This window comes from Phalacrocorax aristotelis, chromosome 1 (genome assembly GCF_949628215.1).
Source record: "Phalacrocorax aristotelis chromosome 1, bGulAri2.1, whole genome shotgun sequence".
NCBI classification, from domain to species: Eukaryota; Metazoa; Chordata; class Aves; order Suliformes; family Phalacrocoracidae; genus Phalacrocorax; species Phalacrocorax aristotelis.
The window spans coordinates 94,201,612-94,220,302 of NC_134276.1; the positions used below are offsets into that span (position 1 = coordinate 94,201,612).

The 18,691-nt window shown below is 43.8% G+C and overlaps 1 protein-coding gene across 1 annotated transcript; it reads left to right on the forward strand.

Annotated features, from left to right (window-relative positions):
• Positions 1-166: 166 nt before the first annotated feature.
• On the forward strand, positions 167-18,691 carry XK (X-linked Kx blood group antigen, Kell and VPS13A binding protein). The gene is made up of 3 exons (XM_075097961.1): positions 167-464; positions 9,747-10,009; positions 16,157-18,691. Exons 1-3 carry the CDS (start codon positions 220-222, stop codon positions 16,978-16,980), a joined length of 1,332 nt encoding a protein of 443 aa, XP_074954062.1. The 5' UTR covers positions 167-219; the 3' UTR covers positions 16,981-18,691.

Sequence of the window (18,691 nt, forward strand, 5' to 3'; positions counted from 1 at the left end):
CCGCGCCAGGGCCGCCGCCGCCGGGGGGGCCCCGACGACCCCCGCGCCCTCCCGGGCTCCTCCCGGCCGGAGGCCGCGGCCCGGCGGCGAAGCGGCAGCGGCTCCCCCGAGCGGGCGCCCCCTGGCGGGCGCCGCGCCTCAGCGGCTGGGCGGGCCGGGGCGTGGGGCGGCTGCGGCGCGGCGAAAACGCGCCCCGCGGGCGGGCGGGCGGTGGCGGCGATGAAATTCCCGGGCTCCGTCCTTGTCTCCCTCATCCTCTTCGTGTCGGAGACGGCGGCCGCCCTGTGCCTGAGCGGGGCGTACCGCGCGGCGGGGGACCGCATGTGGCAGTGGCTGACGCTGCTGTTCGCCCTCCTGCCCTGCGCGCTGGTGCAGCTCAGCCTGGTCTTCATCCACCGCGACGTCAGCCGCGACCGCCCGCTGGTGCTGCTGCTGCACCTCCTGCAGCTGGGGCCCCTCGTCAGGTCGGTGAGTCCCGCCCCACCGCCCCTTATCGCCCCACCGGGGGCGAGCCCGAGCCCGGGGGGCGCCGGCGCCGCGGCGGGGCTGGCAGGGGCGCCCCCACACCCCGGCCTTGGGGCGGGCGGGCCCGGCGGCGGCTGCTGCTGCCCCTCCGCACCGCCCGCAGCCGCGGCCGGGTCCTTCGCGGTGTTAGTCCCGAAGCCCGCGGGAGGAATCGCTGCCTTTTCCCGCGTCCGTAGGCGGGCGGCGCCGGAGGGCGCGGGTTGAGCCCCTGCCGGGGGGCAGGTGGCGGGCGGAGGGGTCAGAGCCTGCGCCCTCCTTCTGGCGCCGTATCCTGGGCTCAGCTTCTGTCCGTGTGGCTTTTTGCAACTGGTCGTGCCTGCTCGCCGCTGCTTTATCCATAACGCTTTGAGGTCGCTCCCATGGGAGAAAGGAAGGCTTACTCGGGTGCTAGTTTAAAACAATGACAGCGCCCATCCCGTCCACGCATCTTGGAGATGCTAGCAATGCTTTAGTCTGTCTTTTCTTTCCCAAAGCGAGCTTCTTGCCCGAAATTGCTTTGGAGGTTTTTTCAACTTTGGTTCGACTCGTGACTGAAAATGCCCTTAGGAACAGAAACCAGACAGATCAAAGTTATGGAGGTGGTGTAACCCCGTGACAACTGGGGGCTTTCGTTCTAAACTTATGTTCAACTCTTTCCCTTAAAAAGAAAGGGAATGGAATATAGCATCGCTGTAGTAGAGGCTAGGAGAAGTATCCCCAACTTTTTAAAATACCTGGACAGTGTAGAAGAGGAAGATTTGTTAACGCTAACGAGGGTGAACAGTTTAGATGGTACAAAACGTCTCACACTTCAAAAACACTGAATTCTTCTATAACCATGCCTGGATTGTTTGTTTTGTTAATTTTAAAAGATATTTAACTTATGGCTTCACACTGAAGTTCTTGAACAGCTTTGATTTTCTAAAAGCTAAGAAAAAAATACTTACACATTCTTTGGAAAGTAATTCTCTTTGGTGGAACCAAAGAGAAAACAACTGTCAGAATAAAAATTATGATCATGACTTCTGTCATTCTAAACCAATTTCTTGAGGTCAGACAAGGAAAGAAACGTCAGGCTGCAAGATGGGAAGAAGCAAACATAGAGGAATTTCTTTCTAGTTATCTGGAAGAGGCATAGGCTTCTGCTTTGACCTTAACCACCAAGTGTGATCTCACTTTCTCTTTCTTTCTCAACATCAAGTTTATCTGTTGACAACACGAGTCTCGTCTTGTGCAGAACACACTTTCTGCTGTGTTGGCAAGCGCCCAGCTGCAGTCGCCACTGTAAAACTAGCGGGCATACGGAAGTGCTCTCCTCTCCATGATGCTGCAGTGTATGAGTGCGTTGCCAGCTCTGCATTTCTGTCTTTCTCAAAGACATACAAACTTAAGAGTTTCCAGGAGGTTTGAAAGTGTTCTGGAAGCGTTGCAGCGTGCCTGTGCCACAGTCCCCATGGCATCATTGAGGCAGTATGAAGTGATGCACATTACCCTCTCTCTAGAACCAGGTTAACTGGAATTATAATTACTAATTTTAATTACGAATAAAAGGTGTACATTCGTGCCACCTGGAAAACTTATTTCCTGCTAAAGGCTGGAAGGACTCTACAAATTAACAGGAAAGGTTTCATAGAAAACAACCTCTCTTTAGATTCAGGGAAATGTATCTATTTGTAGGATACAATACAGAAGTGTGGGAAGGCAAAGCGATCTGTCAGAGGCAGACGTTAAAGGTTGGGGTTTGGGGTTTGTTCCCCCCCCCCCCCCCTTCTTTGCCTTCCTACCCGCTGCCACTAAACATTGTTTTATCTGTCAGAAGAGGAAGCCGATTGCTTCCTATCAGGTGTAGATCTACATGGTAGAAGTTGGAGTGTTTTCAGCATATGAAATACCCTACCTTTCCCTACTTTGCACAGGAGGCTTTCTATCCTGTGTGGACTGGAATACACACAAGTCTGAGGTGATAGCTAGAAGGCAAAATATTTTTTGGCTGTATCACCATTTCACTGTGACTTTAACTGTTGTAAGCTGAAAAGGACTGTTGTTTCTGGAGCCATTTTGTCCATCCTTTTAGGCAAACCTCTGCTCCTTTGCACCAGAGAGCCCTGCCTCTGTTAGTCATCTGTTTGCCCAGCACCAAGCCTCACCTCATCCCCTGTGTGCAGTCTCTCTTAGATCTCACTGGCACAGCCCAGGGCCTTTTAGGGTGTGCTGGCTCAAATTAGGTCAAACAGGACATATATACAGTAGAGCCGCCCCAGGCTCTGTCTGCCTGTGGCCTCAGAATGAAATGTTAGAGATCCTTCAGGCTGTGTGAGGTGGCTTGCTTCAACAGAGGACAGTCTGCTTCAGCTGGCTATGAAAAAAGCCAACACTAGCTTTTTAACCATCTCTATTTGGTTTGTGACATGATGCAGGATAGTTAGTATTTCTTTGTTCAGATTCAAATAATTGAGTATCAGCACACTGGTTTACAGACAGCCCATGTATGTTGTGTGAATTTTCTTCATCATCTTAAAAGCCAGACATATTTCTCCCCTTCCTTTTTCCCTTAAAAAGTGAAGTTTAAATTTTTGGGAATGGCATGGAAATATCTTGGCAGGGAAGGAGGGTATTTAGCTTTGCAAGCCAAGTGATCCGGCCTATTTTGAATCTTCTGCGTGACAGGGAAAAAAGTACATTCTCTTACAAAACCTTGCATACCACCACCTTCCCCAAACACCCACACTCCACCTGTTCAGGAGGCACTCTCTGTCCTGCTGCTGCCACTGGAAGCACTAAAATTAGGAAGCATCCCTCTTCCTGGAGAGGACTTTTGCTGTGCTGGGAGACTACTGTCGATACACTCTTTTTTTTAATTTCTTCTCCTACTGCCTAAGAGTTTGTCTATAAATTCTGAGTAATTTGTAGAGAAAAATTCCTACCCCCCTCAGTGGCCTGGCTCTGAATCCCAGGATGTAAGAATGCTGGAGGTGGTCCAGAGAGTTGGCTGGAACAAAGTGACTGCAGGTTTCTGGCACCGTGGGGGATTCCTGCAGCATTTCAGGTCAGTGCCACTCCTTGTGAGCACACTGACTTGTCTGGATGCTTAGAAAATATATTTGGATGCTTTCTCTCTTTTTTGTTTTTGTAAAAGGAGATTCTTTTACCACACAAAGTAAATTATTACACACACACACACAAAAAAAGACTTAAAGTGATAGCCAATGTCAATGAGAGACTTAATACACTTTTCTTGTCTTTAGAGAAGACCATGATGAGCTTTTTGGCTCATTATCGACTGCTCCTGAGCCAAGGACTGTCTCTTTGTTCCCTGTTCATTTGGACAGCATCTGTAGCACCGATGCTGTCTTGAGGTTTTAGGTGCTGCTGCAATTCCAATAAATAGTAACTGGATGTATTTTTGCTAGTGTACTGTTCTGTACTTGGGGATTTGTTCAAAATGTAAATAGTTCTTCGTGAGGGGTGCCAGAGAAACCCTTGTTAACTTGCTTGCCCTTTCTATCCTGCAAGCAATGAATAGCTCAGGAGCTGAAGTGAGGAGTGCAGATTTCCAGCAGACTGACTTGAACAGTTGGGGCTTACAGTCACGAGCAGGGGGCGTTGGTGATGTCATACCGTACGTCTGCTGGGATGTGGTGGTTCCTTACTATCTGATTTACTGAAGACAGTACTGACGTGGCATATCTAGAAGGGGCTGGTGTGAGCTTGCCAGTACCTCCTTCTGACACCAACTTCATAGAGAGGAAAGCTAAGTGACTGCTGGTGCCTTTGAAACTACCGTCCCTAGGGCTCTGCTAGCTGAATATGGGCCTACAGGCTCTTTCTTATGAGGAACATTGCAAGTAGGAGATGGCTCTGTTTGCAGGCTGATGAACTTCTCGTGAAAAAAACTCAAAAGGCCAATATAACAGGCCCCTGTATATAACACTAATGACTGTTTTCCTCAGATTTTAATGGGACAAGGATATAAACAATAGACCATTGTTTTTTTTAAAGGGGATCAGACTTTGTTTCTCAGAGTATAAGGCAAAACAATTACATGTGTCTATGTACCATGTAGACAGCAGCAAAGCAGATGCGGTAGGAAGTTTGCATCACACTGCCAGAGGAGCTGCTGTTACAGCCAAAATTGGATTCTGTGAGCTGCAGGAAGTAAAAAAAAAAAAAAAAAAAAAGACTAAAAAAAACACAAACAACAAACCCCAACAAACAAAAAAAACCCAAATAAACAAAAAAAAAACAACCCAACCCCCTTTCCCTCCCCCCCCAAAAAAACCCAAACTCAAACCAAAACACCTGTAAGCTGAAATTATCAGTCATTAATGTTTTGGGCACCTAATTATGCAGTTTGAAATCTAATAAGCTAGAACAGGGCAGAAAATGCTTCAGTCACGTTGTGCAGAAGCATTGTCTCTCATGGGTAGTCTGTCTTTCCTAGTGACCTGCTTTAGAGTTCAGAATAGCACAGACCTAAAAACCTCTCTTCCTTGTAGGACTTCCATTGGCAGACCTTACTGTAGGAGACCTTACTGCTAGCTCTAAAGTTTACAGCTGACAACTGTTGATGCATCTCCCTCTTTTCCAGATGGGAAGAATATGCCTAGACCCTCTTCAGGCTTTTTTTTTTCCTTTATTCTTGAGCAGATGTGTTAGGTGTCCAAGATGCGATGAACAGAAAGTCAGTGCAGATGGAAGGTAGAACAATGAGTGAGGAACAAATCTTTGACACAGGTAAGTAAATCTGCAGGACTGATAAGTCTTTTGCACACTTCTCTAAAGAAAAGGAATGACTAAAAATTGAGTCGTTAGAGAAATCTGCTTGTAGGTTTGCAGTGAGTGTGTGTGGATAGCTGTCTTGAATAGACATTTGCTCTTGGAGCGCTTGATGGCTGTGGAAAGTTCTCTGTTTTCATTGCCTGCACCCTCTTCACACCACCATTATTTTGCCTGTATTTAAATCCCACACATCCATGATTAAAAGAGGGAATGACATGCTTGCTCTCAGTAGGCATATAGGATTATTCCTCCTACTGACTGTGTAGAAGACAAATGTGTTGCTGCTGAATCACGCTTTGTAGGCACCAACAGGATCCTTGAAAAAGTATAGCTATTCTTTGCCAAGATTTGGCAGCAGAGCAGAAAGCAGCACCATCTTTTTCTTACCTTTTAACTTCCCCTCTAGAGACTAGCTCTGACATTTTTTTCTTCAAAGTAATTTTAGTTCCTTCAGAGCCCATACTGCAACTGTCATTGCTTTACATGCAGTGAAACCGGCCAGCTGCATGGCTTCTGCTGTTGATGCCATGTGAGGATCTGTTGAAAGGGCCCTAAACATCACTGCATGGCAGGAGATGGATTGTGCAGAAGAAGTTGGGATCTCACATTCCTGTTCCTCCAGAGCAGAGCAGCAATGAGCAGTGAGCAACTGGGGCTTCTGGGGAATTCCCTGTTCTGTAGCGGATTTCATAACTGTGGAGGAACACTGGCTTGAAGCAATTGCCTTCTTGCATTGTCTTTTAGTTGTGTTTCATTTAAAGACAACCTTTCTGAAGGCATTTCATAGACAAAGTCATAACGTGGTACAGGTATGTGATCTGAATTGATTCTTCTGAACCCTTCTTACCTGGATGGTTCTTCAAGAGCCTATGCCTCTCTTACACTTTATTACTTAAACATTTAGGCTGGTGCTCTTTCTTTCTAGTGTATCAGCTGTCAGTCCGCTCCTGTTTGAAGCGGGTGCTTGAGCAGTGGCAACAACTAGAGTTTGAGTACATTGGTTACTGGCCCCAGAAGGCATGACCTCCAGAGGCACTCTTGCACGGAATGGGCAGAGCTTAGAAGAAGATGGGCATCCTTACTGATGTAATCTGAGTGCTTGTATATACCAGTTTTATTACTCTGTTGTACTGGTAAAAGTCCCCTTTGGCCCTAAGCTTTGCTCATCGGACCATTCATTTCACATTGTGTTTGCTTTTCTATACAGACATAAAATTTCCCATCACAAACAATATACCCCTACTTAATACCTAGCTAATAAATACAAATCAAATGCTTGCTCTAAAACCCAACATTTTGTCGATTATAATACTTGCTATAGTCAGTGGTCTTATGAATCTTATCACCTCTTTAGTGGGATTACTGCATATTTGTTAGATGAGTCCCTAGACTATATCTGCTTCTGATCACACGCGGCAAGAGTTCAGAGGCTGATGCTGAGATCTCATTTTCCGTAATAGCTACAGACTTGCCCTCGGCTCAGGATGAGTAGATGGCTGTGAATACTAAGTGAGACAAAAATGTTCTGGGATCTTTCCTTTGGAATAAAATCAATTTGTTTGTTTCAGAATCTCTGTTGGTTTCATAAGCTGTTGTGCTTTATTAATTTTTCACACTTTATTTTTGGCTGTGTGGATTCTTCCACATGGAACAAGACTGGCAAGGACTGAAAATATGAACAAGGGGAAAACAGTCACCACTGCGAATGGAGCCACCAGCACACCAGGCGCTTCAAATAGCTTAGTGATAATAGTAGCTGAAGCCTAGTGAATCAAGGATAGTACAACGGTCCTAAAACTGTTTTCCATCTAGAGCAGGTGAAACTAGGGTGGTCAGTTTGGAGGAAGAAATTAAATCAAGCTTATTAAAACAAAAATCAGTATGCTTTTATCTGAATTTCTGTCAGTGCTGCTTTACAGTTTGGGCTGTGAGCTTTCCACTAAAAGGCTGTGTTAGACTCTGACTTGGCAATTGTTGAAGAAAAAATCAACCTGAGAAAGAAATGGGAATTCAAAGTCTCAGACGAGCGTAGCTCCATGCTTTGTGATTGTGAAATACTTTTCAATAGAATGTAAGCCTTATTTGTACATTACAAAAACTCACTGGCCAAATCTGACCTGTCGATGACTTGGAGATGCTGCATTCCAGCAAGTGTTACCTGCAAAGGCAACCAGGTAGAGGGAGTGAACCCCAGCAGCCACTATGGAAGGAAAGAAAGACAGGTCAGTCCTCGTCAGAGGATTATGCCTACAGAAGAAGATACCATGTGTGTTGGGCCATGGGAGGAGATGTGACTAGAGGTGGTGCCACAGGTTGCCCTTGCAGTGAGGGTTTCTCTCCCCTGAGCTTCCCTCTGGGCTGGAAGCCAGCCCTCACCAGTCTTGTTGCTCACACTACAATTGTTTTTCCTTCTTGAAGCATGTACCAGTATTGGGCATTGTTGTGGTTTAGCCCCAGTCAGCAACCAAGCACCACGCAGCCGCTCGCTTGCTCACTCCCCCCTGGTAGGACAGGGGAGACAATCAGAAGAGTAACAGTGAGGCAACTCATGGTTTGAGATAAAGACAGTTTAATAGGTAAAGCAAAAGCTGCGCGCGGAAGCAAAGCAAAACAAGGAATTCATTCGCTGCTTCCCACGGGCAGGCAGGTGCTCAGCCATCCCCAGGAAGGCAGGGCTCCATCACGTGTAACGGTTACTTGGGAAGACAAACGCCATCACTCCCAATGTCCCCCCCTTCCTTCTTCTTCCCCCAGCTTTATATACTGAGCATGACATCGTATGGTGTGGGATATCCCTTTAGTCAGCTGGGGTCAGCTGTCCTGGCTGTGCCCCCTCCCAGCTCCTTGTGCACCCGGCAGAGCACGGGGAGCTGAAAAAGTCCTTGACCAGTGTAAGCACTACTTAGCAACAGCCAAAACATCTCCACATTATCACCGCTGTTTCCAGCAAAAATCCAAAACACAGCCCCATACCAGCTACTACAAAGAAATTTAACTCTATCCCAGCTGAAACCAGGACAGGCATAAAAGAGATGACAGGTTGTGTCTCCCCTGAGTTTGGGCTTTTGGGGATTTTATTTTTCGGTAGTCAATGCTATTTATCCTTTGTGGTCCTGCTGTACATGAACTCAGTACAGGCCCTATATTTTTAGGACCCTGTCCAATGTGACAATGTTTCTTTCCTCTCCCTTCCCCCTCAGCTTGTGAGTTCATCTGTACCTCAGTAGATCCTTGCTTGTTATTACTTCCCAGTCAAGGCTGACTGTTCCTCCTTTGTGTTTTGGGTCCTGCTTGAAGCCCAAGCCCACCATTGACACCTTCATACCTGAGCAGCTCTCTTACAATAGTTTTGCTAAAGTTTTTGCCAAAATGAAAATAGGCATTGGAAGGAAGTTTCAGGAACTTTATTTTCATAAATGTGTCTGAGGCTGGATTATCTTCTTTAATACTCAGGGAGCCAACTTGTCCTTGCTGCTACAGCATTTGCTACTGCCAACCCCTTTAGTCTTTTTCCATCCCCTCCCAAATGTATGGATTGTTTTCTGTGCATGGGCAGAGTCAGCGCATATTACAACAATATGTAATTTATGGATAGAAAAGTATGTGCTGGCACCACTTTTTTCTTTGGAATTTAGTCTAAGTTAGACTTACATAAACAAGAGGGTTTGGTTCGCCTGTGTTTAAAGTACAAAGAGCTGCAGCAACTGGAAACACTGCATCTTCTTCCTTAGAATATTTTTGCAAGATTGTGTTTACTCTTCCTTAAACATTGCAATAAATGTAAGCAAACGTAAGGAGTAAGGCTCCTATTTCTGTGTCTTTTTTAAAAAATGTTAATATCCAGAGTTGTGAGGCTCTAAACTGCTTGTTCTCGTTATTGGTGCTATGGCTTGTTACTCGTGTTTTGGGACCATTGCTTGGTAAAGCAAGGACTAGAGTCCAACTGTCTGAGGTGTATGCACCCGCTTGTACCCTGAGCTTCTCTCCAGTGTCTTGAGATTGCTTAAGTCAAAGATACGAGAAGTGGTTTTATTGCCATGTCACAGATGTACATGTAACACCAAGAGAAAGCCATGAGAATCTCAAGAAGCCCTTCCAGCTTGGGTCCTGGGTTGGGAGCCTATGATTAGTGTAGTGGATAAGTAGTTTAAGGACTTTAATAGGACAGCAGAGAGTAAGGGAGTAAGAGAGTAAGCTCACAGGAAACAACTAAACCACCTCCTGTGTCCGAGTACTACAAGAACCCCGAAGGGCACTGCCAGATTCTTGCCCTCTAGTCTATGTAGTTCATGTTGTAAGGGGTGAAATCTGTCATATTCCAAATTTACCAAGAGGAGAAAATGTACAGGCTTTGCTCTGTGGACAAATGACTTAGGATGCGATGGCTTAAAATACTAAGGAGTGGAATGACCTATGCTTTTCTTTCATTTTTTTTTCCTGTTTATTTACTGATTTGCTTGTAGGTGTGTGGAAGTCTTTTACATTTACTTCCGTGCTGGCAGAGTTGAAGAGCCCTATGTCAGCATCACGAAGAAAAGGCAGATGCCCAAGGATGGGTACTCTGAAGAAATTGAGAAGGAAGTAGGCCAGGCTGAAGGCAAGCTGTGTACGCACAGGTCTGCATTCAGCAGGGCGTCTGTGATCCAGGCGTTCCTCGGCTCAGCACCCCAGCTCACGCTCCAGCTCTACATCTGTGTCCTGCAGCAGGAGATCACAGCTGCCAGAAGTAGGTAGAGCTGTTGTTATCACCTCCATATTTTGGTGGGAGGGAGAGGAGAAGGGTCCACAGTCAGGTGTAGCTGCCCTGGGCGGCAAGAACCAAACACATTGCAATGGCTTTCATCTCTCTGACAGCTTTTGACGGTGATGTTGCTCAAGTTTATCTATACCGTCATGTTGCTTCTATGTGACTATGATGTAGTATCCTGTAGTATACTTGGGTTGCTATAAAAACATTAATTTGATAAGTGGCCGTTATGGCATGAGAGGGAGGCATCTGGAGGGGCTAAGTTGTCTTCAAGAAAAGAAAAAAAAAACTTACCTTTGTCCATTTTGGTTTTTGAGCAAACTTTCTGGAAAATTCCTTGGGGTACAGGGCAGAGCATGTTTTTCCATGCTGCATTAAGGAAGGTGTACTTTGAGGAATACAGTTTCAGATATGGACTGAGGACATGAACTGTCTTTACTCATGCCAGACTCTGAATTTGGAATCAAAAGGCAGGACTTAATAAGCTGGTGTGCGAATGTGGCCATCTCATCTCTGAACCCAAGCTGTTAAGCCTTCATGAAGCAGTGATGCACCACATGGACTTACCAGGACACATCTCTCTCACCATGGGACTCTGCATCTTGCTCCCATGATGTGCTCCAGCTCCTTGAAAAAAAAGCCTTGATTTGCTGCCTGGCTGCTGAACCTACTCCAGCTGGTCACAGGACAACCAGCTTTTTGATGTGAGAAAGGACTTCGGCACATGTGTGAACTGGAGGTGTGTTTCCACTGAAATACAAAATAGCTCTTGTTAGATCTCCGAGACCCTGACTGGCCAGGGATCTTTACCAACCTCACAGCTAGGGAGGCTGAGGCTAGAGTGACACGTTATGGATCTGAATGCTTTCTTCAATTCTCGTGCCTTGGTTGGCAGTGTACCAAGGTAAGGAACTAAGGGTTTTGCAGGAGCCTCTGTAAGGTCAGGATTCTCCCCTCAACTCAGGGAATCGAAAACTGCAGCGTGCCAAAGGGCAAGTCAGCACGTAAGGATATTGCAACAGGTTAAGGTCTTTATACAAAAGTACTTGTTTAAGGTCATAGCAGTAGTTACTTGAAAGACGTTGCTCCTGACAGCTTCTGAGTACTTCACAGCTAAGGTAGGCTCTTTGAATAACCATGGCAGCTGTGACATGGGATGTGAACAAAGCAGCTGAATCCTTTGCTGAGCATTGCAGTTAGCAAAATTTCTAATCACTTCATTGCAGATGGCATTTGCTTGAGAAAGGTCACCTTTTTATTGTATTTCTTCTGTTACTGGTGTTGACCTTGCTGGTTGTGATTGCCAAGAGGAAGCACTGTGTTCCAGATGATTAGAGAATTCCATATTTAATAATGATTTGTAATTCCCTGTTACTTCTGACTTCGATCAGTCGCTGCTGAGATAAATTCTGAATCACAGAGTGATAAGTGACCTTCTGCAGGTGAAATGAAGTTAAACAGAGATAAGCTGGCTCACCAGGGAGTTCAGTGAACCCACCAGCAAATGCAGTAGTCATCTCATGTCTCCCAGAAGCCATCTCCGTAGCAGGTGTAATTCTAAAATATAGACATGAAAAGAAAAAAAAAAAAGTGTTTTTTCTTTAATCAGTGATTTAGGAACAGTGGCAATGTCTATTAGAGCTCATTTATCAGAAAAACAAGAGTCCTAACCTCTATTTTACTTTCTGAAATACTGAAACTTTCTGCAGTCTCTTTAGCTAGCTTATTTCTGCAGTAATACCTTTTGTCCACCAGTATTAGTCAGCCTCCAGAATAAACAGGAATGATGCATATACAGGGATTCTCATGTATAGGAGCATAACTTCAACCTTTTGATCCTGCAGCGTCACTGAAGTAATGTAACAGCTAGTCCAGCTCTTCTTCCACACTTCAAAGGTCTTCAACTTGCCTGTTCTTTGACACTTGTCCTCCAAACTGCACACTCTTTTCCATTTGTCTCTAATTGTCACTCTTTTCTTCTTGTATTGTGATTTCCGCATTTTTTTGTCGTCTCTTCATCAGTCTCTTATTTTTCTGGGTTCCTACACCACCCTGTCAGTTATTCTGTGTAAATTCTGCTTGGTCGGTGGTAATGAGGTCAGTATCACCTATGAACGTAAAGCTGTTTACTGTCATGCTACATAGCATGGTGTTCCCCTTCCAGATCTGTTTGAAACTCATTTTTGCTTCCAGCATTGAACTGAATAGTTCTGAGAAGAGTGTGCATCCTTGCCTAGCCCTTTGTCAAACAAAGCCATGCTGCATCTTCCTTGTGCATTTCATGGCATTCATTAATTTCTCTGGATGTTTTCTTCTGGATGATCAGATTCTTGCCAGTGTCTGGCATTCTCCAAAATCGTCATCTCACTGTCTGCCAAGAATGTAAGATCAAGAGAACTAGAGAGAGTTGCAAAAGCGGGACAAAGCCTCTAGGTTAGTGATGAGAGACACTAAGCTTCAGTGACTGTTTAGCATGAAATGCATAGAAGTGTTGTTGAATGAAATGCAACATTGGAAACCCCCATGTAATAGCCTAGTCCGAGTCCTAGTTCTAGACATTCAGCTCTTTCTTCAGTTGCAGCATAACTGGGAAGAAATTCCTGGCTTGTTACTCTATGAAATGCCTGGTCTGACTTTGTAATTGCCACTCCCAGAACAGATGCCGAAGTCTGTCTTGTGCATTTGGGCTTCGCCCTGTACTAAATGCTTCGATGTCTGTCAGTATCATGCATTGCCTTAAAGCCAGCTATAACCTTGCTTTGAGGAGGTGGCTGACATCAGGCTTAGGTCTACCTGCACGCCTTTGGGCAGCTGTCCAGACCTCTTCACTTAGGTAGTACCACCTGGAGAAGCACAAGGCCAGGAGGGGCCAAAAAGACTTGAGTTAGCGTTAATTACAAAACCAGCTAGCTGGAGGTGGGGGATGCATGACTTGGCCTCTTGAAAAAGGGCCTGTTCGCAGTGTGCAGTATTGAATGCAGAAGATCTGCTTCTGTTAAGAGCGATCTTTTTGTAAGTTTAAAGTTTTTTGCTGTTAGCAGCAGTTATCTTTTTCAAGTGTTGCTTACAGTGGTAAAATAATCTCAAAAGGTGGATTTCCTACCATTTAAAAATAAAATTATTATGCTGCAATAGGTGCATTTTTCTTAAATGAAAATTTGTAGCAGTGACTGCCGTCTTCAAGAACAGGGGCTTTGGGTTCATGATTTTTTTCAACTTTCTGGTGTTTGCAGTGTCACTTCCGTAATTTTCATGAACTGTGCTTTGTAGGTGGTCTTCCCAGGTATCTTAAGATGCTTCAACAATTGCTTCTCCTCAACTCATTAAGCTCTGACCACAGAATACTTCTCTCATTATTTGAACAACACACTTTGAGTACTTTTTGAGTATTAATAGTTGTTTTCAGTGTTGAAATTGTATGTTAAGGCAAAAAAATTTCTATCTGGGTATCTTGTCCTAAGTAGCAAAATAAATGCCCTTAGTTTTCAAGTGTTCTGATTATCAGTTTAGAAAACTACAGTATATATAATAGATAACTTGTAATTCTTCAGCTGAATGTAAGATTTCAGTGATAGGTATTTGTGATGTAGCTCATCTAGAACAGAATTCACTCTTCTAGCGATTTCTGAAGTGGGAAAGACATGGTCATGAAAAGACTTAAGACACAACAAAAAACCCAGCTAAGTAAAACAGTGGCTGCCTGAATGACTCTGTGAGTGTGCACCTCTGATATGTAAGAGAAGTATAGCCTTCTGGGAGCAGGAAGGAAGAAGAAATGCCACCTTTACGAGGACTTATGGGATTTGGAACCGTTCCAGGAGAAGATACTTTGCCTTTTAAATTTTCACTTCTTTGCCTGCTCAGGATGAGTAAAAGCAACAATAACATCACCCTCCTACATTTCCCTTTGTGGTTGCTTCAAACCATCTTTCTCACAGACTTAAAAATGATGTTTCAGCTGAAGATTTGGTACTGCACCTGGCAGTACTGAGCTTTTGGGAAAGGAGCAGGACTGGGCTACTGTATTAAACCAGAGTCAACATGACCTGGTTTCTATCAATGGAGAAATGCCTCTTTTGAAGGCTTGAGTCTTTAAGAGAAGTTTGAGATTAACATAGAATCCCTAAAATGAATCCAGGTAATAAGATTAATGTCTCAGCCGATTGAAGCAGAAAGCAAGCAGAGTTCCAGGACAGCAGCACGCAGTCCCCAGCGGGTAGGGTTTTTTTTTCTTTACCTCTGAGAATATTCTTTTGCTTCATTAGCAGATGGAAGTTATTTGTTCTGTCACAGCTCTAGAGCCAGCTCAAAACAACAGGAAAGATTTTGTAAAGGATATCAGGCGGTATTCTTGATTGCACTGACTTGCTCTTCTGCTTTCAGCCAATGTTTTCTAAGACATGGGGTTTAAAAAGTCTCAGATCAAGTACAGTGCTGTAAGAAAGGTGATTAAAAACGCACATTAAAAATGTAAGTGTTTAACAAGCAAATACATAACCATTTTCAGAGAATATATGCACCAAAGTTGGCATGCACAAAATGACCATATAAAATAGCAAATGTGTTTCAGCTTACTGAGCGTTATTGGAAATTTAGATATGAAGGATTAATTAATTCTTTTCCAAAGTAATTCAGAGATGGTTTTGGATTGGAATGGGAGAGAGGTTAGCTAAAATGACAGAGCAAATCCTGTTAGAAAGTTGTTAGAGATCGTAAAATACACGTGTTCATTTCTAAACCATGCTTAGAAATTAGTAACTTTCATTAGAAAGAAAATTATGGCTAAATAGCTGTAGTGAAGCAGGGAATCAAGTTCATTTGTAGGATATTGACACATAAGCTAATTGAAGGCTGCAGAACACAGTGGTTGCTAAGCATTGCAAAAGTAATTGACATAATTAAGAATTCCCACCTCTGATTATTTTATCTGATGCAATATAACGCCCTATAGCATGACCAGTTAGCTTGGTTAGTTTCACTGAAATTTTAAAAGAAACAACTAAATAATATTTGCTGTGCTTAACTCATTTGCAGTGAAAGTGTTCCTTGTGTGGACAAAATGTCAAGATTGAAACTAAAACTATTGATTGGGGGTACCTAAAATTAGTCTCCTGGATCAGCTATTCAGCATGGTGGTAAAAATTGTGAAGAAAGTATGCAAATGCTAACAACACCATGGGCAGTTAACAGTTCTGAACATCAAGGTACTTATCTATGAATGCTTATTCTATGCATCCAGGGCTCTTATACATCCGTACGTAATTAATGTAGCAAGACAAGACTCCCTCCTGCAGTGCCAGAAAGCTTTGCCCCTATCGCATCTGGAGGGCAGGTAATGACTGGCCTCCCCCTTCCCTCGCTGCAGAATTTAACTGCCGTGAAACCTTCACTTGAGGGATTCTGGGTAGATGGGAGATACAGAAGGCTGGTCTGAATTTAAAGGAGTTTTGTTTTTAAATTTTTAAAGGAGTGTTGTTTTTAAATGTATGACATAGATATGTGTATAAGGAAAACAGATGTATAGCAAAACACAGTGTAGGCAGGTGAGCAAATACCTGTCTACACAGGTGGAAAAAGTGCAGATGGTTCTGGGTTTAAAGCGCTTTGGCTTTCAGTCTTGAGCTCTGTCGCAGAGCTCTTCTGTGAACTTAGACACTCTACTTCAACATTGAGCTTTGCAAGCACTGAGGTATCCGCGCGCCCAAGTGACTCCAGAATTTCAGTTCTTCATCTGTTCTGCAGGGGAGTTGTACCCCTGTGACCTGTGCCGTACTGTGAGAGTCTGAGGGCAATTTGGATGCTTTTACAACTGAGCTGTATAATTGCCAAAGACAGTGTATATGAACAGCCCTGGGAGGTGGGAGTGGTGGGGGGAGGGAGAGACACCTGTGACTTAAATGCCTTTTTTAAATTTCTAGCTAGTTGGGAGAGTAACAAATAAAGACCAAAATAGGAGACAGTTTGAGTAAGAACCCAGAATTGTATACAGGGAATGGCTTATTTGACCCTATGCGCTGTTGAGAATCCCCAGAAGTGCCATGAAGACAACTACATCTGTGCTACCCTGATGCAATGTCTTTAAATTCTGCTAAGCTGAAGGTCCTGATCTGTGTTTTCTCTTTGCAGGTATTTTTATGGTCCTTTCTCTCCTGTCGATTGTATACGGCGCCTTACGCTGCAACATCCTGGCTATTAAGATTAAGTATGATGATTATGATGTCAGCGTGAAACCAGCTGCCTACCTATGCATATTCATGTGGAGAAGCTTTGAGATTGCTACACGGGTTACAGTGTTGGTCCTTTTCAGTTCAGTCCTTCAAATTTGGACTCTTCCTGTTGTGCTAGCGAATTTCTTTGGTTTTTTCTTCTACCCATGGATCCTTTTCTGGCAAAGCAAGTCCCCATTTCCCGAGAACATAGAGAAGGCATTGAGCAGGGTCGGCACTACCATCGTCTTGTGCCTTCTCACCTTCTTGTATGCTGGCATTAACATGTTCTGCTGGTCAGCGGTGCAGGTAAAGCTCAATGATCCTGACTTAATTAACAAATCCCAAAATTGGTACCGACTGACTGTCTATTACATGCTGCGATTCATTGAGAATGCCTTCCTCCTGCTGATGTGGTACATCTATAAAACCGATATCTACCTGTATGTCTGCGCCCCATTGTTGGTCTTGCAGCTCCTGATAGGTTACTGCATGGCTGTCCTCTTCATGTTGGTGTTCTACCAGTTCTGCCACCCGTGCAAAAAGCTTTTCTCATCCAGCATTTCCGAAGGCTTGATGTCCTGTTTCAAGTTCCTCTGCTTTATTTGCAAGCCTCCTGAATCCACCGTACTGACAGAGAAGGCAGAGGTGAAATCTGAAAATACTGATGAAACACGGAGCAGTAGCAAGACAATAGATTCTCAAAAGGGGAATCCTCATCAAAGTGTCTCTTCCAATGCCTAATACAACTGGAAGCAAGTAGGTGCCTTTGGAAGGTGGCAGATCACCTGCTGGGAATGTTGTGTTTCTTGGACATTGTGTCTTGCGGATGGGATTTCTTTATTGCAGGTACAGCACTGCATGACGACTTGACAAGCCTACCTTTGCGGAAAACTTAGTGTATGAGTATGTGTATCTCTGTGTGTTTGTGTATGGACATAGGGAGCAATCATTGTTTGTAGACTTCTGTTTCAGAGGTTTTTGCACGTACGTTTATTATCACGTGCTTATTTTGAAATCATTATAGGAGACACCCTTCAAAAACTGGCCTGATGTTCATCTTACTCAGGAAATCCAAGGATGGCGGGAAATGCATTTTATTTCAGATAGGATGTCATTATGGCATGCCATCCTAGCATGGAAACAGAGCATAGTTCTTGACAATATATTGACTGTAGCTGTGGTCTGCTTTGATCAAAATGCAGGCGTTTTATACACTCTAATCAGTGTAATAAAATAATACTTCTCTCTGTGGTATAAGAATTGGACTTCTATAATGCACTGTAGTCTAGGTTGCCAAGAAACAGCCAATTAGGCAGCACTCACACCGAAATGTGACTGTTACTGAGAATGGACAGAGGGGTTATTGGCTTTGCACTGGTTTACTCTTAATATTTGGCACTTGTTAGTAAGGGAATTAAATTTAATGCATTAATTGTGATGTGCTGGAACGGCTCATTTTTGTGACATGTTCTGGTATAAGGGTGATATTTACTTTATATAATTTTAAATATCTAGAAGTTGGGCAAGTAGTGTGAACTAGTCATGTAGGTGCTCTCCAGAGCACATCTCCAGGGAGTAATTCAACCAATCTTAAAATGTCCTCTAAGGCAGGGGATATGAATCATTCTCTGGAGACCTATTAGTCAGTGTTAACCAGATGCCTTGACAATTAGTTTTGACTATGTGTCTCCCTTTTAAGTAGCTGAAATCGAGACAAGCACTACCTGGATTGTCAGGGAGTTGGTAATACACCGAGCAGGCAACTCAGTGATGTGTTATGTGGGAACAGAAGACACCGAGTTCTTCTTTTTGAGGCTGTGATATGTTATAAGATCAGTAGTTCAAAACCCCTGACTTCTTCACCTCAGAAGTACCACAGCCGTGAAATCTGAAAGAGGAAATGGAAGTTGTTGGCTTTTTCTATGCACTATATCACCACAAATAAAAGTGTTTCTGTATTTTGCAAGTTGCTGAGAAAGCTGTAGCAGATGAACACCCAAGAATTTAGTGGAAATACACAAAACCAACGGTATTTTCAAAAATCGAGTGAAAACTTTTTGCACTTTGTTTGCTTATCATCTTGCATTTCTTTTGAGTATTATATATTATGGCTGCTAGTGGAAACAAGTAGTTCATGACCCAAAGCATCTCCTAGTGTCCTTAAGCTTAGCCTCCATTCTATGGTCAAGGAGGATGTGAAGTTCCTCAGTAGGGGTGACATCAGCATCATTGTGTTAGAAGTGTCTCAATTTTGGGTCCGAAGTAATTTATAATGAAATGTCACATGCAATGCTGCAAAGATCTAACCTGGTTTTATTTTTTTAACTTATTGCACTGGAAATGTATGTCTTCATAGTTCAGTTTTATAATGGAATTACGTTTTTTATTTTGCTTAATATGTGTCTCTGTGTGGTATGTGTATGTTGATCTCATTAAATTATTGGTGGATGGT